Source organism: Giraffa tippelskirchi, chromosome 1 (genome assembly GCF_054371585.1).
Source record: "Giraffa tippelskirchi isolate mGirTip1 chromosome 1, T2T-mGirTip1v1.2.pri, whole genome shotgun sequence".
Lineage (NCBI taxonomy): Eukaryota > Metazoa > Chordata > Mammalia > Artiodactyla > Giraffidae > Giraffa > Giraffa tippelskirchi.
In genome coordinates this window covers 82,896,190-82,923,630 of record NC_137275.1, presented here as the reverse complement: position 1 = coordinate 82,923,630, position 27,441 = coordinate 82,896,190, and the positions used below count along the sequence as shown (strand labels likewise).

At 35.8% G+C, this 27,441-nt stretch overlaps 1 protein-coding gene across 39 annotated transcripts in view; it reads right to left on the bottom strand.

Annotated features, from left to right (window-relative positions):
• The window catches only part of LOC145547098 (uncharacterized), a 745,699-nt gene that overhangs the window by 412,218 nt on the left and 306,040 nt on the right, over positions 1-27,441 (bottom strand). For all 39 annotated transcript variants that reach the window (XR_014083532.1, XR_014083596.1, XR_014083562.1 and 36 more), the window contains one exon: positions 11,288-11,351. Coding sequence is in view for 2 of the 39 variants with exons in the window: in XM_081595820.1 (XP_081451946.1) it covers positions 11,288-11,351 (64 nt within the window). In the remaining 37 variants the exon portion in view is untranslated. The remainder of the gene's footprint in view (positions 1-11,287; positions 11,352-27,441) is intronic.

Below are 27,441 nucleotides of genomic sequence, written 5' to 3'. Positions count from 1 at the left end.
TTTCAGATTATTTAGGCGGCCAGGATGCCCTTTTAAACTCTCCATCTGACTGACTGTCTGCATCCTTTCCTACAGAGCACAGGCTCTGCTACAGTGACCGCTGCATTTATCATGTTCAGATGTGTCTATTTCAACGTGTTTTTCTGAAACTGGAGGAAAAAGCCATGCGGAGATTGCAGCTGGTACCTAATGCAGTACCTCACCTCATGGCATAAGACAATCTCCAAGAGATATTACTCAGACTCCCATGTACACAAAGAGAAAACATCCCTCAGGGAAGACTATCTAGTTCACTGCCTGGGTATCTAGGTGAAGATTTTTTCCAAAGTGACATCTAATTTCCAAAAAACCCTACAAGTATCCTTAAATATTACACACAACACACAGGCACTTTCAAGAGGATATGTTGTTATTAAAAACACTTATATTTGAAATACTATTTAAGAAATAATTCATTTTATATTAATATCTTCCTGATATATAGGCATGTTTCTTTTATAGCCTATTGTGTTTGGTACTAATATGCATTTGTGACTTTGGCTTCATAGGATATAATTATGACTTAACGCTTTTTTTTCATTCATTTAATAAATATTTACTGAGCACCTCTACCTTTATATGTTTACTATACTTCATAGGAGATACAAAAATGTTTAAGACAAAAAAATAAATAGACCCTCAGGGGCTTACAGAGGAGGACACAAAACAAGAATATCACTCAGATCTTTTTATAATAGATAAAGCAGTAAGTTCCCTGTGAAAGGTGTCCATCACTTGTTCTCAGTCAGCCAGAGAGAGTGGTGAAACTTTCTAAAGGCTTTTCTTGTAAAACAAACACTGAATTCCTTAAAACACAGCAAATTTGAAATCGAGTCAAGAATTAATTGAAGTTGAGTACCAGTAAACATAATAGTCCCAGGCCCTGAGGCATATGCATTTACATTTAATTGACAAAAGTTACCTGATTGAAAATCTGTCAATCATAATATATGAATGGCTAACTCAATCACTTGAGTGACTGATACAGCATTCAATGAAGAATATTGTTATTAAAATACCTGGGAAAAGAATCAGGTATAAAGAATTCAATTGGTTGGCTGGGAATAGACTCTCAAGTTTATGTGGCAGGTAGGAGTCTCTGTTTTATAACTTTGCTTATTTTCTATAACTACTCAAATTTCTGCCATATTGGCAGATACAACATTTTAATATATAGCCAACCCATTCTCTTTTTCTAAATGCATCCTAAGTCTAGGGAAATCTTACAAAGGACAAGGCATTAGAGAGACTCATTGGATCCTCAATGTCCTCTTCCTGCCTGAGTGAGGTCCATTGTTTTATCTGGACCCATTTACCAATCATGTTTCATCCTCATAGTCATCTCTTTTCCCATTTCTTTTTCCTCTGTTTTCTGTACTTTCAGGTCAATTCATAGGCATAAGAATCATGCTGCTATATCCATGCAAAGGCACAGAAATCCCTGGAAGGCTGTCTGAGGGCCTGCCTTTTTTTCTCCGCTTCCACGGTACTGACTGGAAAGCAAAACTCAGAGTGTTTTTCTGGGAGGAAACCACCCATTTCAGTATCCAGTCCTCATCATGTCTCATCTCTCACTTGCCTCTTTTCCAAAGGAAATTTTTCTATTTAAGTGTGTGTGGAGAGTCCCCTCTTCAATTTACCCCTCTTAAATTTATATTATATATGTAGTATTTCTCCATTTATTGAAGCAACCAGTGTCTTGGGAGATAATAGTCAGGACATGTCTTTTTCTGCTTTCTCTCATCTCTTCCATGAAGTATTGAGTAGGAAAAGGTCTAGCAACTTGACATAGAAGAATGCAGCAAAGTAAAAGGAGTAATATCCAAGAAAAATCACAATGAATAATGTCAAATATGGTTATTCCTACATTTATGTGTATTATAATCACCTCATAATTTTTGATCAAATAGAAGTCAAATATATAATAAACAAAACTATAGAAATGGAATAACAGATCAGGACATGTATTCTTTATTTTAACATTAATCTTTGAATGAACATTTAAGGCACCGTTTCTAGTGACTCAAGATGCAAAAAAACTAATTAAACTGTCTTTTTTTAGATGCTTATGAGCTGTTGGAGATGCCAATACATAAATAAGAACACAAAAGTATTATAGAATATGAAAATATATAGAAAGCAGGCTGTGGATGAAGATCTAGTAGTGGTCAATTCTACTTTGGCGGAGAAGGATTAGGCAAGTTTCATAGAAATGAAGAATCTTGAGTTGAGTGTTGAAAGGTAGCCAGGTGTTCTCTAGCTGGTCAGAGCAGTGAAAGTATTCCAGGAAGAGCAAGTAGGAATATAAGAGCCATGGCATCATAACCAAGTAGGATGCAGACTGGAGTAAGGGAGTCTGGTTATAAAGAAAATATAAACAGTTTGACAAAGCAGTGACACAGGGTGGGCTATATTAAGAGGAAACTAGCTGAAGACATAATCTGAAGGACCCATATTTCATTCTACAGAACTCTGTATGACATTTTGAAAGATCAGGAATTTAGTTGAAAGGTGTTGAGGAACACTGTATGGTTTTATGGGGGGGGGGAGTTGGTGATGGACAGAGGCCTGGCGTGCTGCAATTCATGGGGTCGCAAAGAGTCGGACACGACTGAGCAACTGAACTGAACTGAACTGAATAAGACTGAACTGGAGCTTAGGGGTATCATGTTGGTTTCAATTATGGAGGACAAATGTGAAGGGAGCACAGATAGAAGCAGGGAGAATATTTTGAAGAATTTTTCAGAGACACTGGCAAGCCATATTTAAAAGCAACCTGTAGTAGCAATGGGGAAGCAGTAGCTTCATAGTGTTATAAAGAGGTTGAATTCACAAGACTTTGAGTGCATATAACAACTACAGCCTAAAAATGAACCCTAGGATAACCCTAGATTTTTGGCAAGGGTCTCCAGCACAGTGGTGTATTTTGCAAAGATTAAAAAACTAAAGAGAAGCAGGTTTCTTTGGGGAGAAAAGTAATCTAGTATACAAATGAAAGGTAGATTAATTAGGCAAACTGGACCTTTTTAATGCTGAGAATGATTATTTTTTTCATATCATTATGTAAATAAAGGTTTTGAAATGTTAAGTTTAATGCACATAATACCTTATTGACACATATATTTTCTCAATAATCTCCTGTAGGTAATTTTAGTACTTCATTTCAAAGTTCTAGCTGCCACATGGAGCTTATGTATCTAGTCAGACCTCAACATCTAGAATCATTATCTACTCTTAAGTTGTAGCATACTACACTAATGAATATTTTGTGTTATTTGGAGGGCAAGATTTCAAATTGATCACACTTTCTCTCTCTTTTTTTTTAAGATTTATGAACTTTATAAAAAGCTTATTTCAGCTGGCATTGTCCTGTGTCATGTTCTGGACTATGTTCTTCATCTAATCTCCCATGAATATTAAACCAAAGTCAACAACAACAACAGAGTCTTACAAGAGAAGGTTTATAATTCTGGGGATGCAATTATCTTTATGCATGTAATAGCATGTTGCCCTTTATGACATTTAAAAATTAACAGAATTACATCTTAAGTCACCAGTTAAACAGATGGCATTAACCTGTGGGAATTTAACAAATGAAATTGCTTTTAAAATTGTGCAGGTGAAAGTTGGCCATGGCATTTATGAAAGATATTCTGACGTTAGGCCTGTTAAAGGATGGAGCAAGGGACAGCAGCATGCTAGTGTCAGTTTCCTGTAGCTGTCACTTTAATTTTAGGGCAAATTTTGTTTTCAGTCAAAGAAAAAAAGTACTGTTTTTTTCTCTCTCTAACCTTACCACTCTCCTGTGTTTTTCATTTCTGATGATTGTCACTGTCCAGACATGCCTACCATAAAATAAATCAATCAAATAACATTCAATTATGTTGCTCATTCAATAAGCATTCACCGAGCTACTGAGTAAAAGTGGGGAAGCAAACATAAACTATAAGGACTGATATGAGTGACAACTTCATACTGGCCTTCGCTACTTGACTACTAGAATGATTGATTTTCTTATGCTAATTTTTTTGGCTCCCCAAGCAGAACAATGCAATTAGACCAATAGTGATGTATTTCCACTTCTTATGAGTGTGCACTGTGGGATGAGTCAATGTGAAATAGATGAGTGCTTATAGGGGCAGTTCTGGGAGAGGTAACCCAGTGAGGAACAGAACATGACAAAAATTATGCAAGGAAGCTACTTAATCAGGGGTGGAATCACCCCATTGTGGGTCCCTATGACTTCAGAAAAGCAGACCAACCTTGTTGACTTCTCTTTTGGAGAGAAACAGGTCATAGTTCTAGAAAGGACATCTAGCTCCAAAGAGAAGACCCAGGTTCAAGCTGTGGGAGTATCACAGCTTGAACCAGAGAAAGGAGGGAAGTAGGAACACAACTGATGTTGTTGTTGTTTAGTCACTAAGTTGCATCCTACTCTTTTGAGACCCTATGGATTGTAGCCTGCCAGCATCTCTGTACATGGGATTCTCCAGGCAGAATACCATAGTGGGTTGCCATTTCCATCTCCAGAGGATCTTTGCAACCCAGGGACTGAACCCATGTCTCCTTCTTTGGCAGATGGATTTTGTTCTACTGAGCCCCCTGGGAAGCTCAGGGAAACATTTACTGGTGCCAACAGATTCCTACTATCCTGGCACTGAAGCCAATAAACATGTCCTGTTACTATTTGTATTAGTTATCTGTTGATGTATTGCAAACTTCCATAGGCTTAGTGGCTAAAAAAAACCCCTCATATTTATTATTTCATAGTTTGTATTTTGGGAATACACAGACACAGCTAGTGGATACTCTATTTCACAGCTTCTCAAAAGGCTGAAGTGAAGGTCTTGACCAGGAAAAGGGATTCATCTAAAACTCAAATAGGAAAGGATCCACTTTCAAGCTGAAATAATGGTTGGCAAGATTCAAATTTAGTTTCATTATCAGGCAGAGGCCTCAGGCTCTTGCTGATCATTGGCCAGAGGCCATTCTCAGTTCCTTGCCACATAAACCTTTTCAATGGCTGGCTTACTTCATCCAAATGAGCAAGGGCAAGAGTCAATAAAGTCTCCCAGCAAGACAGAAATTGCAATCTTAGAAGTGACTTACCAGTTTTTTGCCTTATCCTATAGCTTAGAAACAAATAATAGGTCTCCTTCCATACTTAAAGTGTGAATGTCGATAGGTAGCAATAATAAGGGTACTGCAAGCATACAACAGAGTAGAATATGTGACTAAGACCATAAAATTAGGAGCCATACACCGTGGGTTCAGATCTCAACTCTGCTACTTACTAAGCTGTGTACTTGACACTGAGTTACTTAACTTCTTTGTATCCAGTTTCCTTGTTTATAAGACAGAGAAAATAATCACATTCACCTCATAGGACTGTTGTGAGGATTAAATGAATTCAGATGTTTAAGCAGTAGGAAAGTCTCACTAAATGTTTGTCATTACATTTTGTGAGTAATATGGCAAAAACAGATGTATTTATCACCCAGCTAGACCATGGGTCATCCACTCAAGAGCATTTTTGAGTTTGTAGAGAGAAAGGCATGAATATCAGGAATCAACGCTTCACAGAAAGAGCAGACCAATAGATCTGCCTCTACATAACAGAACTGGGCCCTAGCTCTCCTCATGAAGAACAGGGTATGGAGAGAATTACATTCATCCTGAGAGCCCTTAAGCCAAAAAGAGGATGCACATGGGTCTGAGCCTTATATATTCTATTTTTCCTCTTAGGTAAAGGGATAAGAGTCCTCATATTTTGTTTCCCTCCTGAGAAATGAAAATTCTCATTTTTCTGTAGCACCAAGAGGAATAAGAATCTTGTAGTGTCCTCAACTTCCACCTCAACACTTCCATGACCTATATGTTATTGTGTATACCTAGCTCTATCCTCCAACGTCACGTCACTACCTCTTTTACAACATTCACTGTCTCCAGCAACTGACTTCTTCTTTGTTCCCTGAAGCCAGGACCTTTTTTACCTCAGGATTTTACATAGGGTTTTATTCTAACTGAATATTTTCTCCACATCTGTTCATACTGTCATTCTTTGGTCTCAATTTCAACATCCTCCTCAGGGAGGACACTGCTGAGGGAGTCTCAACCCTCCCACAAAGCTGTCAAGCATGTAACTCTCTCTTCCATAATTTCTTTACTTCCTCTCCATATTAGAATCTAAACACCAGAATTACCAAACTCTTCTCTATCTGGTTTTGTGCAATACTGGCAACATCTATCGGAGAAGGCAATGGCATCCCACTCCAGTACTCTTGCCTGGAAAATCCCATGGACGGAGGAGCCTGGTAGGTTACAGTCCATGGGGTCGCTAAGAGTCAAACACGACTGAGTGACTTCACTTTCACTTTTCCCTTTCATGCACTGGAGAAGGAAATGGCAACCCACTCCAGTATTCTTGCCTGGAGAATCCCAGGGACGGTGGAGCCTGGTGGGCTGCTGTCTGTGGGGTCGCACAGAGTTGGACACGACTGAAGCGACAGCAGCAGCAGCAGCAGGCAACATTTATCATAGGTGCTTGTAATGAATATTTGTTGAATAATGAATGATACAGATGTAAAGATATGCTTGCTGAATTCAATTACATTTTTACAAAAGGTAGAAAATTCATTTTTAGCCATTTTATACTCTCAAGATTTTCAAATAAAATACACTCCAAAAAATAGTCACATAAACATAGAGTTAATTTTTTTTTTTGTAACAATGACTTAAAAATTATGTCTTACTTTTCCATAAGGTGTTACAGAAAAACCCAAAGTGTTGGGTCAACCCAAACTTTTTAGACTGTCACCAGAGTATCATTTGAATATTAAAGTTTGATATGTTACAAAAATGCAATCAGCCACAATATTCAATGAAATATATAATGCAATAATATATGAAGTAGGAGAATTGTTATTAATACCAATAATACAACATTCCAAACTTCTCATTTTGTGGTTGGGCCACAAATAAACAGTTAATTTCATCACCAAACACATATAAGCTACTCTCTATCCAATTATTATCTTATTTTCTAACTTACCTTTTACCATTGTAATGAGCGTAATTTGAAATACTTTGAGTATTAAAAAGTAAAACATATAGAAATATTCTTTTTAAAAAAATTCCCAATGCTATTTTGTATGCTGTAGAAGAATACAGTGGTCTGTAAATTATGAACTTGAAAATACTATGTTTTATTTTTTAAAATGTTATTATAATATTACAGTAGAATTACTCTTATTGTTCAATGTATTTGAGTGTTTAACATTTTTCACTTAGCAAAATGCATTTGATATATGTCATATTACTGCATGAATTAAAATTTTATTCCTCTTATTGCAAAGTAAAATTCCATTGTATCAGTTTGTTTATTCAACAACTGAAATACAAATTTCTTGATTTCAGTTTTGGTGACTAAGAAAGTTGACATCCATTTAGAAACAGACTTTTGTGTGATTATACATTTTCATTTCTCTAGGCCAAATACATCAAAGGAGGTGCGTTACTGGATCATATGTCAAGAGTATGTTTAACTTTACGAGAAGCTGCCAGTTTTCCAAAACAGTTGTATCATTTTACATTTCTGCCATCAAAATATGAGATATTTCTCAATACTTGGGAAAATATTCACAGCATACAGTATTACTTAGTTAGTTCAGTCACTCAGTCATGTCCAACTCTTTGAGACCCCATGAACCACAGCACGCCAGGCCTCCCTGTCCATCACCAACTTCCGGAGTCTACCCAAACCCATGTCCATTGAATCGGTGATGACATCCAACCATCTCATCCTCTGTTGTCCCCTTCTCCTCCTGCCCTCAATCTTCCAAGCATCTGGGTCTTTTCAAAAGGGTCAGCTCTTCGCATCAGGTGGCCAAAGTATTGGAGTTTCAACTTCAACATCAGTCCTTCCAATAAACACCCAGGACCGATCTTTAGGATGGACTGGTTGGATCTCCTTGCAGTCCAAGGGACTCTCAAGAGTCTTCTCCAACACCACAGTTCAAAAGCATCAATTCTTCTGCACTCAGCTTTCTTTATAGTCCAACTCTCACATCCATATATGACCACTGGAAAAACCATAGCCTTGACTAGACGGACCTTTGTTGACAAAGTACTGTCTCTGCTTTTAAATATGCTGTCTAGGTTGGTCATAACTTTCCTTCGAAGGAGTAAGTGTTTTTTTAATTTCATGGCTGCAATCACCATCTGCAGTGATTTTGGAGCTCAGAAAAATAGTCAGCCACTGTTTCCACTATTTCCCCATCTATTTGCCGTGAAGTGATGGGACCAGATGCCATGATCTTAGTTTTCTGAATGTTGAGTTTTAAGCCAACTTTTTCACTCTCGTCTTTCACTTTCATCAAGAGGCTCTTTAGTTCTTCTTCACTTTCTGCCATAAGGGTGGTGTCATCTGCATATCTGAGGTTATTGATATTTCTCCCGGCAATCTTGATTCCAGCTTGTGCTTCCTCTAGCCCAGCATTTCTCATGATGTACTCTGCATATAAGTTAAATAAGCAGAGTGACAATATACAGACTTGATGTACTCCTTTTCCTATTTGGAACCAGTCTGTTGTTCCATGTCCAGTTCTAACTGTTGCTTCCTGACCTGTATACAGGTTTCTCAAGAGGCAGGTCAGATGGTCTGGTATTCCAATCTCCTTCAGAATTTTCCACAGTTTATTGTGATCCACACAGTCAAAGGCTTTGGCATAGTCAATAAAGCAGAAATAGATGTTTTTCTGGAACACTCTTGCTGTTTCAATGATCCAGCGGATGTTGGTAACTTGATCTCTGATTCCTTTGCCTTTTCTAAAAACATCTTGAACATCTGGAATTTCATGGTTCACATATTGCTGAAGACTGGCTTAGAGAATTTGGGGCATTATTTTACTAGCATGTGAGATGAGTGCAATTATGCCGTAGTTAAAGCAATCTTTGGCATTGCCTTTCTTTGGGATTGGGATGAAAACTAACCTTTTCCAGTCCTGGGGCCACTGCTGAGTTTTCCAAATTTGCTGGCATATTGAGTGCAGCACTTTCACAGCATCATCTTTCAGGATTTGAAATAGCTCAACTGGAATTCCATCACCTCCACTAGCTTTGTTCATAGTGATGCTTCCTAAGGCCCACTTGACTTCACATTTCAGGATGTCTAGCTCTAGGTGAGTGTGAGTGATCACACCATCATGATTATCTTGGTCATGAAGATCTTTTTTGTACAGTTCTTTTGTGTAGTCTTGCCACTTCTTCTTAATATCTTCTGCTTCTGTTAGGTCCCTACGATTTTTGTCCTTTATTGAGCCTATCTTTGCATGAAATGTTCCCTTGGTATCTCTAATTTTCTTGAAGAGATCTCTTTCCCATTGTATTGTTTTCCTCTATTTCTTTGCATTGATTGCTGAGGAAGGCTTTCTTATCTCTCCTTGCTATTCTTTAGAACTCTGCATTCAAATGGGTATATCTTTCCTTTTCTCCTTTGCTTTTCGCTTCTCTTCTTTTCACAGCTATTTGTAAGGCCTCTTCAGACAGCCATTTTGCTTTTTTGCATTTCTTTTTCTTGGGGATGGTCTTGATTCCTGTCTCCTGTACAATGTCACGAACCTCTGTCCATAGTTCATCAGGCACTCTGTCTATCAGATCTAGTCCCTTAAATCTATTTCTCACTTCTACTGTATAGTCATAAGGGATTTCATTTAGGCCATACCTGAATGGTCTAGTGTTTTTCCCTACTTTCTTCAATTTAAGTCTGAATTTGGCAATAAGGATTTCATGATCTGAGCCACAGTCAGCTCCATATATACAATATAGCTAAACACAAAGAATAGTACATAAATTCTATGTACTCTGTGAACTCAATTTTTTTTAGAGAGAAAGATTTTTTAGAAATATAGCCAATTATTAAAGTGATCATTTTTATGGGCTGTTTGGAGTATGAGTGATTTAATCTTATATAATCTGCTTTTATGTTTTTTCACCTTACTTCTACTGTAAATTATTTTTAATAAGGAAATTTTCTAAAACAATGACATAAAGTTTCTCTTTGGACATTTTAATGGTTGAAAATCAATGAATAGTTCCTTTTGCAATGAAAGACTGATATGAATCAGCTGCGTTAATTAAACCTCCAGGACAGGACTAAATGGAGGAACAATGGTTAAATAAAGTTTGGACAATAATCTGAAGGAAGTGTTTTAAGCAGTGGGTGGTGCCTGTGTAAAATAACACCCTGCCAAGAGGAACAGTAGAGTAGTTCCCTGGTGCCACTTCAGGAGAACAGAAAGAACACTTAACAGGAGAGACCCCTGAGGACTATTTTTATATTAATGGCTAAACTCACCACTGAAGTCAGGTGGGAATTTGGCCAGGACTCTGCTACCTCTCAGGTGCTTGACGTAGCTCCCTTTAGACAACAACAGGTTTTCTGGAGCATATATAGGCCAAGTTCACAGAATTTGGTGGTAACTGCTTTTTTTGTTGTTATTGTTGTTAGATTTGTCAATTCCAGTGATTTAATCCCACAGATTAGTTCAAAATTATTTCTGAGCCTTTATATTTGTTAATTTTCAAACATGTAGCACAAAGGAAGGAAAAAGTCCTTCTTTTTATAGCTCATTCATTCTTACACTTTTTTTCTCTGCTCTATCCCTGTTCTATTAACACAAAGACTTCTATTTTATATAGCTATAAAAACCAGCAGGCTTCTCTCTTAATCAGTGCTGTCTAGGTTCATTGCCTGAGGGCCTAGGTCGTTTGTAATAAAGGTCATTAGTTGATGTTTCCAACATCCATAGACTGTCAGATGATCCCTTCCTTTAATCTCCCCATGATTAGAAACAGGCCCAAGCTTGTGCTATTTAGTAATTTTATTTTCTTGTTGTGGGAAAAGTAAAAGGTTACCTCTTGGAAATGAAAGCTTTTTAAAACTAATAGCTGCTTCACAGTAGACATGAAGGAACAACAGACTATATATAAAGACACTCAAAGCGGAAACAAGAGAAAATGGAGGGAATTGGTATCTGCTGCACCCTAGGTTTCTTCAAGGAGCTGAATTAAATCGAGCCATAGGCAGCCTCAACTTGCCTGCCCTCATTACCTTACATCTTAGAGCATTGTCTGATTTCCAGCATTCTAATTGAAAAGACCCTGTGTAGTAAAAAGCTCTGTTTGAGGCACTTTGAAATTATGATCCTTGAGTTTTCTTTCTGGCAAATGTTTCTTGCAGATCACTAACCTTATTAAACAGTTCTGTGTTTGGAGGCTTCTGATGTTGGAACAGGCATAATCCAGACACCTTCCTATGAAAAAAAATAGCAGTCAATTCCCCATAGATTTTTTGGAAAGAAGCTGTGTGCTACTCTCTCTTCCTTGACCTATATCTTTGGAAGTTCAATGCCATGTACACAGGAAATACCTGGTAAACAACTGCAGTGGCAGATCATGGTTATGTAATTATATTAGTAACAGAACAAATTGGTTTTTGTTCTGCAGTGTTCTTCATCTTATTTCCTCCATGCCCTCAAAGGAAGAATGGAAACTTGCAAAGCATCAGAAAGTTTTTAAAGAAGGAATAATAGTTCTATTTGAGTGAAATTTAAATAATCTTTAGGGAGTTGAAGTGTTTATGAAGTCTGAACACCTAACAGAATTGTTCATAGTTCATTGTTGAATGTTGAAAAATAAGATTAATGAATGTAATTATAGGTTTGTCTCTCTATTCCAACACTTTACTCAACATTATGCTATAGAATGAATACTGCCATATAATAATTCTCCTAGGAAAGTGATTTTTAAAGAAAGGTCTTTGTTTTCATAGTTATTTTTCAGAACAGAAAAATCACCTGTTTTATTTTTTAAAATTCCTTGAGACAGGCAATACATGAGCCAGTTAAAAAGAAACTGGAAAACTTACAGGATTTAAAGCCTCAAACTGGTAAAAAGCATAATCTGTTGCATCACATGTGACGACCACCTTTGGTTATATACTGATTATTTATCTCAGCTGAATTAGCTACTCCTGGAAATTGGCTTCTACTCTCCATAGTTGTACTGAAGTCCATGGGGTTGCAAAAAGTCAGATATGAGAGACTGAACTGACTGAATGACTCTACATAGTTAGCATCCCTTTGAACATTCAGGGCCTCATTAATGCAAAAGAGATGCAAAGAATTCTGTAGTCACCTGCTTATTGATACATATCACCTTTTAATTAAAGGCGTTTGTGGAAAAATAAAGAGAAAAAAAGAACTCAGTTGTTGCAGTGAAGGAAGAAAGTACTGGGGCACTGAGGAAGTAATGCTGGGAGATCAACCAATAGGATGGTACTTATGTCCAGACCAATGATCAGTCATAGATGTGATCATTCATTTAACTCATGCACTGGATTCCTAGTATGTGCCTTCCATTGTGCTGGTACAGGCCTTAACACCAAGCACCATAGCATTTAATGCGACAAGATTTAATTCGAATCAGTTCTAATGAGGTGGATGAAACTGGAGCCTATTATACAGAGTGAAGTAAGCCAGAAAGAAAAACACCAATACAGTATACTAACACATATATATGGTATTTAGTCAATCAGTAAAGATAACCCTGTATGCGAGACATCAAAAGAGACACAGATAAATAGAAGAGTATTACGGACTCTATGGGAGAGGGCGAGGGCGGGATGATATGGGAGAATGGCATGGAAGCATGTAAATTATCATATGTGAAACGAATTGCCAGTCCAGGTTCAATGCATGATACAGGGTGCTCGGGGCTGGTGCACAAGGATGACCTGGAGGGACGGGATGGGGAGGGAGATGGGAGGGAGGTTCTGGAAGGGGAAAACATGTACACCCATGGTGGATTCATGTCAATGTATGGCAAAACAAATACAATATTGTAAAGTTAAAAAATAGAAAGTAAACTAATTAAAAAAAAAAAGATTTAAACATGAAGGAGGGAATGACAAAGAAAGTGATATGGACACTATGATGAGGAGAGACATTGGTGAGGGTCATAACCAAGTTGGTTCTGAGGTGGTGGAAAAAGAAAGAAGCTTCAAAAAGAAGCAAAACTTAAAATGAATCCTGGAATCCTAAATGAAACATTTGAGTACAGGGTCCACTACGTAAGGAAGAAGATTTATCTGTGGTTCCAGTCTAAAATGTTGGCAGATGCTAGACTGTGATTTCTGAAGGTCAAGGCCTAGAGAAGATAATTTTGTATAAGCCTAATGGAACCATGGAAACCAGCCCTTAATATCCATTAGAAGGACTGATGCTGAAGCTCCAATACTTTGGTCACCTGATGCGAAGAGTCGACTCTTTGGAAAAGACCTTATTGCTGGGAAAGACTGACAGCAGGAGAAGGGGATGACAGAGGATGAGATGGCAGAGGATGAGATGGTTGGATGGCATCACCAACTCAATGGACATGAGTATGAGCAGACTCCGGGAGATGGGGAAGGACAGGGAAGCTTGGCGTGCTGCAGTCCATGGGGTCACGAAGAGCCAGACACAGCTTAGTGACTGAACAATAACAACCAGAAGGGCAGCCTTGGAGTAAAAGGCTGAAACACATTTCACTTTGCTAACTGCTTCTAGTCAGCAGTCACTTTTAAGTCACGAATGATGCTTTAGTATTCACAGACAGAACAAAACAGCTCTATTCTTCTGCATTTGGCATAGGTTATATTGGCTCTTCACTTTTTTTGGATAACTTGTTAGGTGACTGAACTATATAATGGTAATCACAGACCAGTTGAATATGACTCCCCTGTCTGACAAAAGGTTGGGAAACTTTGAAGTAGATACTTTTATCAAAGAGATGCCACTGTAAGCAAATTATTCATTATACATTTAAAATTAGAAATTTTCTCTAAGCAGAACGTCTAGCTATAGAGGTTACATATTTATGGCATTATGTTTAAAATTTGATGAACAATATAATTAAAGAAGTAAATCAAATGTATTTTTATCATATGCCTGAGAATCACTGAAAATAATGGTCTTGGAAACAATAATTTAAAAAATACATTGTGTCACTTATGCTTTATGAATTACTGTTTTATGCATGTACTAAAAAACTGAAGACGGAACCAACCTTTAGTATAGGTTTAAAGATAATTTGGGAAATGAAGCATTAAGACACACCCTAACTTGATACCTACAGTCAATAAGAATTGGCTACTGTGTTTAATGCAAATGATGATAAGTGTAAGTGCCCAGATACCCTCTCTAATACTGGTGAATACAGAAAATGTACATTCTATAAGCATAACAATATTCTTTCAAGCATTCTGTAGCATTTTCCTTTCCTTTTCCTCCCCTTCCCCTTGTTCTTGCCTCCTCCTCTCCATTCTTCAATTTCAAATGGGTATCTGCCTGTGAGATATATATTGATAGGAATTCAAGAAAGTTTTGATTTACCTCTCATCTTTCCACTCCAATTGAAATTTTAACAGCCCACAAATTCTGCATTCAGAATTACTTATTTAAAATAAATTTACAAAGAAAAAGATTGGCATTTTCACTTTATGAATCAAAGAAAGTTCGAATTTGCCCCCAAAATAACCTTGCATAGATGAGAGAGGCTGAGTAAACTAACCCATGACTATTGATTCTGGCTTAGTTCCACAGATACCTCACCTCAAGGTCTTATCTGGCTGAACTGAGTGCTTGTTTTAGGGGAGCAAATCCTCAGCAGGAGGAGGCAAATACTAAGAGGGGTCCTTGATGGTCTTTGAGAAACCGGGAGTACTACGGTAAGAAAGAATGAAAAAAAATTAAGAAACCCCTTTGAAAAGGTTTAGTTTGTGAGGTGCTAAATCGGTAGTAACTTTGGGCCAGGAAAGTGACCTAAGCGATTTTATTTAGAAGTTATCAAAGAGAATGTGTCTGCTTAGAATTTTAGGCTGAGTAGGCAAAAGATGGTTTGGGAAGGCGTGCATTAGTCAATAGGCTACTTTTAAATCATGGAATTATTTATCAGTATCTGAGCTGCTTTTGAACTCTCACACAGATTTACAGAAATAAAAAGACAAATACAAAATCAGGAACTCAAGTTCTACTCCAAGAGGCACCATTTAGAGATAATAGAATGGGAATGATGCTTTTGGAACTGTATAACATGGTAAACTTCTTGAACATTTACAGATTTTCTTGAATATTTACAGTAAATTTCTTCTATAATCTGATATATTTCTGATATAATGTATATCAATCTCCAGTATGGAAATTTTAGAAAAAAGATAACTTTAAAACATCCTATTTAATTACTAGACAATCAGCATGCTAATTATATGGAACTGATAACCAGATCTGGAAATATTTAAAGTGACCAAAAATACATATGAGTCTTGCCATAGTTTTAGAACTAATTTTGATATAATTTGACATCCATTATGGACGAAAACTCTCATTAAAGCAGAGATAGGTATAAAGTTCCATATATATGTGTGTGTCTGTGTATACAAATATATATATACACAAAATATATGATCATATATACACATGATGTATAATATGTATCTCAAAGTAAACATGTTAAAATACAGGCTCCTGATTATTTCACAAAAATCTTGGTTTATTTACAATCTTCTCCATGTGTGTTAAGTCAACTCCATCCTTTCAGTTTTTCAAACCAGAAAAATTGGAGTCATACTTGACACTCAGAAAATCCTGTTAATTCTTTCAAATAAATTCTGAATGTGACTACTTCTATTGCTACAAGTTTGGTAGCAAGAATGAGACAGACCTAATATTAATATTATGAAAAGATGTATATTGATATATTAAGTGGAATAATCAAGTTACAAATAATTTTTATTTATGTTACCACTTGTGTTCCATAATTTCTCACTATATATAGTAATATATGTATATATGCATTTGTTTTGCTTTTGTAAGTAATAAGTAAGAAAGAATATCTTTGGAAGACTGATGGAGTATTTGTTTGAGATAATGAGCTGATTGGGGAAAACATGGGTGAGGGGTTCTTTTAATTGTATAATTTCCAGTACCTTCTGAATTTTATACCAAGTGAATGTATTATTAACTATTAAAATTAAAATTTTAGAAGACTATAATTATTTAAGGAAATATTTAATTTACTTTTCTCTTGGAGGTTACTTTATATGGTACTTTGGATGATAAATATCTTAAGATTTTCATTTTTACAATCAAATAGGTAAAATATCAATTCAACATTATGTAGTATAGATAAAATTATGCTTTGATAACTTTTTATTGCTATCTTTTGTATAGAATGTAGTTAGAAAGTGGAAATAAATTACTTATGCCATTATAAGTTAATTTATCTAGTGAAACTTAGATAAAATTAAGAAAATGAAATGTACATTTTGTGTTTAAAAGAAAAAAAATCACAAAATCCATAAATTTAACAATAGGTCAAATGATCTTTCAGGGAGAATGATACAGCTAAATACAGCTATAACCAAAAAGGACAAAGTACACAAAATATCTTTAAGGGAATAATCCTAGTATTGCAGAGAAAATACATGACTTCAGAGAATGATTTCTTTCTTCTTCCTCAGTGATAAAATACTATGATTATGAACAGTAATTAACTCTAAAACAACATGGAAGTTGGATGGAAAGAACTCTACCTAAAATGTTGAATAATTAAAGTGAATGAAATAGGAAGCACGCACTGGGGACATAAAACACGCTACTCTAGCAAAGCTGTTAACTGTTGCATTAGAGCCCCTAAATCATATGCTCTTTTTACCTTCATTGACTTAGGTCAAACTAGATCTTTCCACTAAAGGAGCCAAATGAGCTTAATGTTTCAGCTGGTTGATGCCAATGGCAAAGAGACCTTCAGATGCACTTCGAGAAAGATGTATGATCAAGGAGTAATAAGCTTTTCTCCATTAGTGTAACAAGTCAAAATATCATTTAATTTATTTCTGAAAGTTTTTTTCTTTCTTTTTTACTGTAACAGATATAGCTCATCACTTAACTTCATTCACCAAACATTATGCACTAGCATTTTACTATAGTTTTAGGAAGAGAAAGGAGAAGCAATTCAGGGGTGATTCATTGATATTCCTGAAAATAGGATCATTGCTTCAGGATTCTTAAAATGTTAAGCAAGGTGGATACTGAAGGCAGTACAAGTGAATACTGAATTTAAGGTTTTCTGTTGCTATTTTAACTGCATGTTGTACAGATAAATGCTTACAAAATCCACATAAAGCATTTTGAAATTTCAAAGAAGAGATAGAAAGTATAATTGATGCCACCATTGAAGGCCAAAGAGAGGCAATGAAAATGGAGTAAAATATCAGTAAATATTAATGTAATGCTACTAAGCACTCCATGACTATCTGTGCTATATATAATTAGGGCCATTTTCTCATGTCATAGATTATCTGCATGAGAAAATGCAAGTATCTAGATGTTATCATCTCTAGATTCTTGGTTCCATACAGAAGAAAAAAACCTATTGTGAGTTCAGTTTTTCAGTCATCTTAATAACATTTAGATGCTATGGTATCTTTTTGGTCAAAAACAAAAAGTCTGGAACATAGAGAAGATAACTGACATAATTTAGATTGAAATGGGGGGGGACTAAATAGTTATACTGTGAATCTAGATAAAATGGGCATTTATATACAGTATTACAACAATGAATAAACATAGTACAGGTAGTATAAACAATTATCAGGTAGTAATGAAGTATTTTTGCATTTCAGTTTACTGAAGAAATAAGAGCATCTGGAATTAGATTCAGAAAATCATATTTATATCATTTTCTTACTTTGAAAATTGTCATTAAAGTCACTAAACATCTCTTAAACTCTATTTATTTATTAGGAATTTAGGAATATACTAGGAATAATAATTCTTACATCATAGGGGTATTACGGATATTAAATTAAGTAATGGGTAGCACTTGGCACAAAATAAATGCTCAATATATTACAGCCATTATTCTGTGCAAATTTTGCTATGTTAAGCATTTCTTGTAAATGTAATTGTAAATGCATTTTGTTTCTTTTGACAGTCAGTGACCTAACTATAACTGTTAATCAAGTGTTAGCCTGGTAATGTGTAAGTATGGTATAGGCTTGCTTTGAAAAGAATGCATGGTGATTAAGCCATGTGAAGAAACAGATCTGACTCTGACTTTTGACAATGAGGTTGACTCTCTTTTTTCTATCATGCTTTTGAAGTATTTTGCAGTTTCACCTTGTAGATGAACTCCACCACCACCACCACCTGAAGCCTGTTGGGTTTTCCCTCAGAGAAGTATCACACGGTGGTTAGAGAAGGGACTCTAGTGAAGAGTCCTGACTCTGAATTCCACACTACCTTTGAAGAAGTGACTTTTGTGTAGCTTAATTTTATTATGCTAAAATAAAGATAATAATAGCAAACTTTTATTTGAGAATTAAATGAAATGATGCATTATATGTGAAAATAATTTACAAAGGCCTATCACAAAAATCTGTTTGTAAAAGTTAGCTATCATCCTTAGTCATTAGGCATTTGGCTTTTCTCAACAATTGAAAAGAGAATTGGGAATCTAAAGGAATCATGTTCTATCCTGAAACCTATATTCAAGTTCTAATGAAGTCATATTTGTATGATTTAGGAGTGAATTTGATTCTTATTAATAAAATTAAGCACAGTCATTTTAAAACTTGGTAACATTATTATCTAAACTTGATTATGGCTGCACACTCTGACTTGGCTTAGAGTTTACAAACTTGTTTTCCATCAATTGATTCCTCTTATTTAGCTCATTGGTAAAGAAGATGCCTGAAGTGCAGGAGATGCCAGAAATATGGGTTTGATTGCTGGGTTTGGAAGATCCCCTGGAGGAGGGCACAGCAACACACTCCAGTATTCTTGCCTGGAGAATCCCATGGACAGAGGAGCCTAGTGGTCCACAGTCCATAGGTCACAAAGAATCAGACACGACGGAAGTGATTGAGCACAGCCCATTTTGCCCACACTACTCTCCATTTGTAAAACAGATGGTGAATGAATTATAATTTCTATTTTTTAATAAACTGAATATATAGACATTCCCTTGCAAATTTATGTATAGCAAAAGTTGACTGTTAAGATACAACCAAGAAATTAATACAAAGCTAAGATATAACAGATACTTTATATTTTAAATACAAGATGTTTAGTTTACTTTTCTTTTGAATTGATGTAACCAAGTCATTTTCAGCTATCTATAATTGCATTACATACAAGTAACTGCTTTCTTCATTGGATAACTGGAATAATTATCCATTTAATCACAAGTTAATATATGGTACATTTTAAACTAATTATGGTTACTTAGTAAATATTTTTTTCTCTACATACCATTGTTTATATGATAATTGTATAATATTGTCCTTCTTTGCTAGTATATAAATAGTCCTAAAATTTCAGACAAATTAAAACAAGGTTTCCTTGCCATCTTGTAAGAATATATTAAGTAAATGTTTTTAAAATTAAAGTAAAATAGAATTAGTTTAAGAAAGGCAAAACAGTTTTAAAAAGACTCAAAAGCCCAAGGGAAACAAACTGCTTCAATGTATTTAGTACAATGTTTGATATAAATTCTGCTAAATGCGTTAGAGGAAATTATATGACATACAACACTAACTGGACATTTTGGTGAAACAATCAGAACACTAGATTTACCTTGTTTTTTCTTGGGTAAGGCATAACGGACTATGTAGGACTAGAAATAATAGAATGGGCTCATTTAAATATGCTTTCAGAATCTTAGTTTTTTATTTAAGTATTATTTTTATTATCCTTCCTGCTCTTTGCTTCTCATTAAAACAAACTCTCTTTTCAGAATGTAGACATCTGTTTTAATAGAATAAAGTGAAACTAAATCTGTAGATCTAGGCTACAGAACATGTAATTAACTGGAAATCATTTTGAACCAAATATAATATTAACTTCTGATTACTTCTGTGTTGTAAAAAATTACTGTTGATTGTACTTTTTATCTTATTGCTTATTTTCTTATTCTACAATTAATAACATATATATCTTGTATAGCATAGTAATTTTTCAAACCAATGATATAAATAAATGTTTGTGTTATACCTATATATTTCAACTCATATGATGTAGTCTAACTATAGGTCAAACTGAGGGAGATTTTAATTAATCAAATTCTATTTCCTTTGTGTAATAATGTCTTCAATTCTCACCAGTATAACATTTTAAACAGCTATTATTTAGAATAGACACTGGCAAACAATAATGGTACTAAAATAAAATTTGGGGTTTTAAAAAGAAAATGCTTTTTTTGTGTTACTGAATATTTTCCTCCTTATAAAAATACTAAAATACTGAAAATCAAATCAAATTAAGGCTTGATAAAGTTGTCCACTATAGACACAGTCTTAAACAAGATTACTACACACTAGCGATCTACCTCATTTAAATATAAATCAAAATTCACTCAATGATCATCCACGCTGTACATCATACTCTTTAGGTGTACTATATGGGAATACTTAAGTATTTGAAAAATATAGCTTACTAAGGAGGAACTTCAAATCATCAAAGATTGGCTATGAGAAGCAATTCCTAGATTCACCTTACTACTGCAAATTGTCTTACATTTAAAATGAAAAAAAAAAAAAGATGTATCTATCTTGGTACTTTAGGGGAACACCTTCTTGGAGTTTGGAGGATGCAGGACCCTGCAAAAAGATTTAGATGAAGAAGATCCTGAGGATCTTGGAGGCTCCTAAGACCACAAAGCAATCAGCTAATCAGTAATGAAAAGATGGTATCTTGCTTTAATAGTTTTGTATACTCATACTTGAAAGGACTTGCTAACCAGTGGGTCTGATCATGGGACATTCGAGCTTCCTCATATTAAAACAAAACAAAACAAAACTGTAATTTGTTGCAAACATCTTTTGGATAAGAGACACTATGAGCTAACTTTGGGTCAGTCTTAGAATGTTTATTTTATTTTCACCTCAGTTGCTATTCCGTTAAGCATTAATACCTCTTACCTCAAATTCTATCTCATTTTTGTATTTGTAACTCAGCCTCAAGTAGGAGAACTTGATGATCCATCCCTATGAACAATGTTCTGAGCCAGTGATCTTGCCTGGTTTCCTGTCCCTGGGCATGTAACCATAACCCTTCATAAGCTTCCTCCTCAATAAGCTCCAGGCACCAGACCTAAACCCCAGCTCCTGGTATGGTTGTGGTTACAATTGTGTAATAAAAGCAGATGCTTTCATACAATAGTAACAGTTTAATATATATTTTAGAGCAAACAAATTCATAAGTAAATGTTTATCAGAATGATTATGAATCATATGTGGTTAACCTATTCTACCATTGTATAAAATCGGTGGAATAAAATTCATATTTTGTGGAAAGAAAAGAAAAATTTAAACATAAAAATCTTCCGCACCTGTTTGGGTCTCCTCCCTCATCTTTAGTGGTAACTGTGCATCTGCATTAACTAGACCTCCTTAGGAGATAACATTCATTCTTAATCTCATAAAGGGCCACAACTCCTCAAGAGATAACCTCCTTTCTTAATCTTGTAAGAAGTCACAGTGACCCATGACCCATTACTTGCTCTGTAAGTTCAGATCTGGATTGTGTAAACTATTAATACATCATTTGATACATAATATTTTGTCTCAAAACTTTTACAACCATGCTTTTATCTCTAATGGGGAGAATAATTATCAGAGATTTTTGGAAGACTTCCTTCCAGGTTATAAACCTCAGTTCAGTTCAGTTGGCTCAGTCGGGTTTGACTCTTTGTGACCCGATGGACTGCAGCACACCAGGCTTCCTTGTCCATTACCAACTCCCGGAGCTTGCTCAAACTCGTGTCTATCAAGTCGGTGATGCTATCCAACCATCTCATCTTCTGTTGTCCCCTTCTCATCCTGCCTTCAATCTTCCCCAGCATTAGAGTCTTTTCCAATGAGTCAGTTCTTCGCATCAGGTGGCCAAAGTATTGGAGTTTCAGCTTCAGCATCAGTCCTTCCAATTAATATTCAGGACTGATTTCTTGAGGATTGGCTGGTTTGATTTCCTTGCAGTCCAAGGGACTCTCAAGAGACTTCTCCAACACCACTTTTCAAAAGCATCAGTTCTTCGGCACTCAGCTTTCTTTGTGGTTCAACTCTCACATCCATACATGACTATTTGAAAAACCATAGATTTGACTGTATGGGATTTTGTTGGCAAAGTAATGTCTCTACTTTTTAATGTGCTGTCTAGGTTGGTCACAGCTTTTCCTCCAAGGAGCAAGCTTCTTCTAATTTCATGGCTACAGTCACCATTTGCAGTGATTTTGGAGCCCAGGAAAATAATGTCTGTCACTATTTCCATTGTTTCCCCATTTATTTGCCATGAAGTGATGGGACCGGATGCCATGATCTTAATTTTTTGAATGCTGAGTTTTAAGCCAGCTTTTTCTCTCTCCTCTTTCACTTTCATCAAGAGGCTCTTTAGTTTCTCTTTGCTTTTTGCCATAAGGGTGGTGTCATCTGCATATTTGAGGTGACACCAGCATCAGGGTGTTTTCTAATAATCCTCAGGTTGGCTCAAATAAAATTTTCAAATTCTTTCTTAGATAAATTGACTTTTGATTAATTATTCATCACCAATGTATTTTTCAATATTTATTTACTTATTGACTCATTTGGCTGTGTTGGGTCCTAGTTGCAGCACATGGGATATTTGCTGTGTCATGGGGCATCTTTTGGTTGTGGTGCATGGAGTCCCTAGTTGTGTTGCACAGACTCAGTAGTTGTGGCATACAGGCTTATTTTCTCCCTCGCATGTGAGATATTAGTTCCTCAACCAAGGATCAAACCTGCATCCCCTGCACTGCAAGGTGTATTCTTAACCACTGGATCACCAGGAAAGTCCCCATCAACAATATAAAACTGTTATATTATTTTCTCAAATGTTTCTGTACTATCTCTTAAACACAGGTTTAATAAACCTTCATAAAGTAAAAAAAAAAAAAAAAAAAATTCCTTTAGGATCATAGAATCCTGTCTAGTGTACATATAATTAGACAGTATATTTCCTACATCCTAACTGAGAATTTATTCTTATTTAGAATCCTTCTCCTGCTCTTAAAAAAGAAAGTGGTATTTTAGGAAAATACACTTATCTTAAAGATTCTCAAGTCACTATCAGCTATTTTTATATAGGCCAACATACAGCTTTATGTTCTAACTTTTATTAAGAGAAAATGATTTTCTTTCCATTCTCACATAATTTACTTTGAGTGAGAGAGTTGTCTTCAGCACATATGGTTGCAAGACAGAACAATGAGGTGTTTATAACAAAATAATGTTGCATAATGAAGCACTTCAAGTATATGAAAAGTGAATCTCCAAAGAGATTAGAGCTGTAATTTGTATTTGGTTCTGAAGATGAACACCTGTAACAGTCATTTTTTTTTTCTCTGTGACAGCTATCTTTCTAAAATTAACAGTGATTTAGATTTGAAGATTAACCCATATTATATTTGCATGCTAAGCAATTTCAAATAAGTAAAAATGCTTTTTCTTTAGGTCAAAAACAAGTATTGTGAGAGTATAAGACTATTTTTATAAATGAAATGCAATTTTTAGAAAAATGACATCCATTTCTTTGGCTAACAAGTTTTTCTTTGAACATGCAATGCCTGTAAAGAAAGGAGACAAGTGGTGAGTGTTTATTTGCCATTAACATTTTACTGTGTCTTTGTTCAATCAAATGATTTCTTCTTAACACCAAACTGAGATGATATGGAAGAATTCTTGTGAAATATTGTTATTTTTCATAAAAATATTTTTCTTTGAGTTGATACTAAATGTATATGTATATACTTATCTCCTCTCTACATAGAAATTTATTTGATCTTTGATAACTATGAGGTAAGTATTCAGGCTATTCCTAAGTAGTTATTAGGTAAATAAAAGTCAGAATTGTATTCACTGAATTTGATAAATCAAAATAATTCAATAGAAACAATTCATATGAAGCTTACATTTGACCACACAACCCAATATATGATCACTGACAAGCCACACAGAATGGTAGTTAGAAGCTCTACAGCCCATCTGACTGTACTTAAATTGCCTTGAGAACCCCATGAATAGTATGAAAAGGCAAGAAGATATGACACTGAAAGATGAATCCCCCCGCTTGGTAGGTGTCCATTATGCTACTGGAGAAAAGCAGGAAATAGCTCCAGAAGAAATGAAGAGGCTGAGCCAAAGTGGAAATGATGCCCAGTTGTGGATATGTCTGGAGGTGGAAATAAAGTCCAATGCTGTGAAGAGCAATATTGCATAGGAACCTGGAATGTTAGGTCCATGAATCAAGGCAGATTGAAAGTAGTCAAACAGGAGATGGCAAGAGTGAACACGGACATTTTAGGAATCAGTGAAATAAAATTGGCTCTGAGACTCAATGCATTAGTTTAACTTCTTTGAATCTCAGCTTCCTTATTTCTAAAAGAGAGATTGATAGCTCCTACATGATAGAGCTATAATTGGAATTCAGTATATCAGTGCAGGCAAAGTTCTCAGAAGGATGCCCAGCTCATAATGTAGCAGTTATCCTTATTACCATCTCAGAGACACCACACAGGAGAAATGTACTGATGTTATATTTTTATCATAACTAAATTGATTTGCAAGTTGGGAGAATTGGAACTTAACCTTTAAGGTGCTACAGAGTATTTAAGGTGATTTAAGCTTTAAGATGCTACAAATTGGGCTTCTCTGGTGGCTCAGATGGTAAAGAATCTGCCTGCAATGCAGGAGACCTGGGTTCAATCCCTGTGTTGGGAAGATCCCATGGAGAAGGGAATGGCAACCCACTCCAGTATTCTTGCCTGGCGAATCTCATGGAAAGAGGAGCCTGGTGGGCTACAGTCCATGGTGTTGAACTGAGCATGACTGAATGACTAACACAAAGTATCTAAAATATTCAAGTGTTATGTGTTGAATATTTGCCCCTCCCCCCAGTTCATGTATTGAAATTCTAACTACCATTATTATGAAGACATGGGGTTTTTAAGAGGTAATTGTGTCATAGAGCCCTCATGAATGGGATCAGTGACCTTATAAAAGAGATTCAAAAGAGCTCTCTGGCCTCTTCCACCAAGTGAAGAAACAGCAAAAAGATATCCATCTAAGAACCAGGAACCAGGCCCTCACCAGAGAGTGAATGTGCTGGAGCCTTGATCTTGGACTTCTCAACCTCCAGAATTATAAGAAAAAGAATTTCTGTTTTTTAAAGGGTGCCAAGTCTGCAGTATTTTGTTATAGCAGCCAAAAGCCAGAGGAACCAGAGATTAAATTGCCAACATCCACTGGATCATTGAAAAACCAAGAGAGTTCCAGAAAAACATCTATTTCTGCTTTACTGACTATGCCAAAGCCTTTGACTGTATGGATCACAATAAACTGTGGAAAATTCTGAAAGAGATGGGAATACCAGACCACCTGACCTGTCTCTTGAGAAATTTGTATGCAAGTCAGGAAGCAACAGTTAGAACTGAACATGGAACAACAGACTGGTTCCAGATAGGAAAAGGAGTATGTCAAAGCTGTATATTGTCACCCTGCTTATTTAACTTATATGCAGAGTACATCATGAGAAATGCTGGGCAGGAAGAAGCACAAGCTGGAATCAAGACTGCCGGGAGAAATATCAATAACCTCAGATATGCAGATGATACCACCTTTATGGCAGAAAGTGAAGAGGGACTAAAAAGCCTCTTGATGAAAGTAAAAGAGGAGAGTAAAAAAGATGGCTTAAAGCTCAACGTTCAGAAAACTAAGATCATGGCATCTGGTCCCATCACTTCATGGCAAATAGATGGGGAAACAGTGGAAACTGTCAGACTTTATTTTTTGGGGCTCCAAAATCACTGTAGGTGGTGATTGCAGCCATGAAATTAAAAGACACTCCTTGGAAGAAAGTTATGGAAAACCTAGATAGCATATTAAAAAACAGAGACATTACTCTGCCAACAAAGGTTCATCTAGTCAAGGCTATGGTTTTTCCAGGAGTCATGTATGAATGTGAGAGTTGGACTGTGAAGAAGGCTGAGTGCCAAAGAGTTGATGCTTTTGAACTGTGGTGTTGGAGAAGACTCTTGAGAGTCCCTTGGACTGCAAGGAGATCCAACCAGTCCATCCTAAAGGATATCAGTCCTGAGTGTTCATCGGAAGGACTGATGTTGAAGCTGAAACTCCAATACTTTGGCCACCTCATGCGAAGAGTTGACTCATTGGAAAAGACCCTGATGCTGGGAAGGATTGGGGGCAGGAGGAGAAGGGGCGACAGAGGATGAGATGGCTGGATGGCATTACCGACTTGATGGACATGGGTTTGGGTAAACTCTGGGAGTTGGTGATGGACAGGGAGAGCTGGTGTGGTGCGATTCATGGGGTCGCAAAGAGTCGGACACGACTGAGCGACTGAACTGAATTGAACTGATAGACTAAGACTTGGTGTAATTTGATTATGACCTATGTTTGAACACAAATATATGTTTTATAATTTACAAAACACTTTTATAAGCAATATCTGTTTTAATTTTCCTGAGTTTTTTTATAATAATATATTTTTTACAAAAGTTATATAAGCAACTAACTATGTTATACAGAACGAAATGACTATAATACTAGGTAAAAAAGCAAAGTGATTACATAATCTTGGAATCATCTTGGAATTTATAATACACATAGAAATGAATGTATTGTCAGATAAACAGTTTAGACTTTAGGGTAAATGATCTCAAAAGCTTCAATATAGAATAGGCTTAGATAGGACAGGATATTATAGAATAGATAGGATATTCTTAAAGGAGATGGATCAGGAGAAATGTGAGGTGATATAAAAAGTAAATACTTATAAGATAATTGAAAATAATTCAAAAGATAAAGAAATTTGGCAATATTTTTCAAATTATGGTCTAGTTACTGTATTCATTAAAATGATATAGGCTATTTCCTAAAAATGTGAATTCTAGAATCATACTCAAGTTTGGCTGCATCATTATCTGGAGCTGAAGTTCAAGTCGATATTTTCTTAACAGTGCACTAGGTGATATTCATGTATGCTAAACTTTGAAGTTGGGAAAATACGAAGCACTTAAGTAATACAGGATGGACTGGTAAGAGGCCAAAGAAGAATCACTCCTCCCATCCTTCCCAAACAAATGATCTTAAAATCAAGGATAAATAAAACTTGGTTGAGAAAATATTTGAATTTCATAAGTGAGTTACTAAACATTAACTTATTATTTAAATACAGTCATCCTTCCATATCTGCGACGGGTTGATTCCAGACTCCTACAAATAACCACATCTGCAGATGTTCAAGTTTCATACTACAGTGTGCTTTTGGTTTC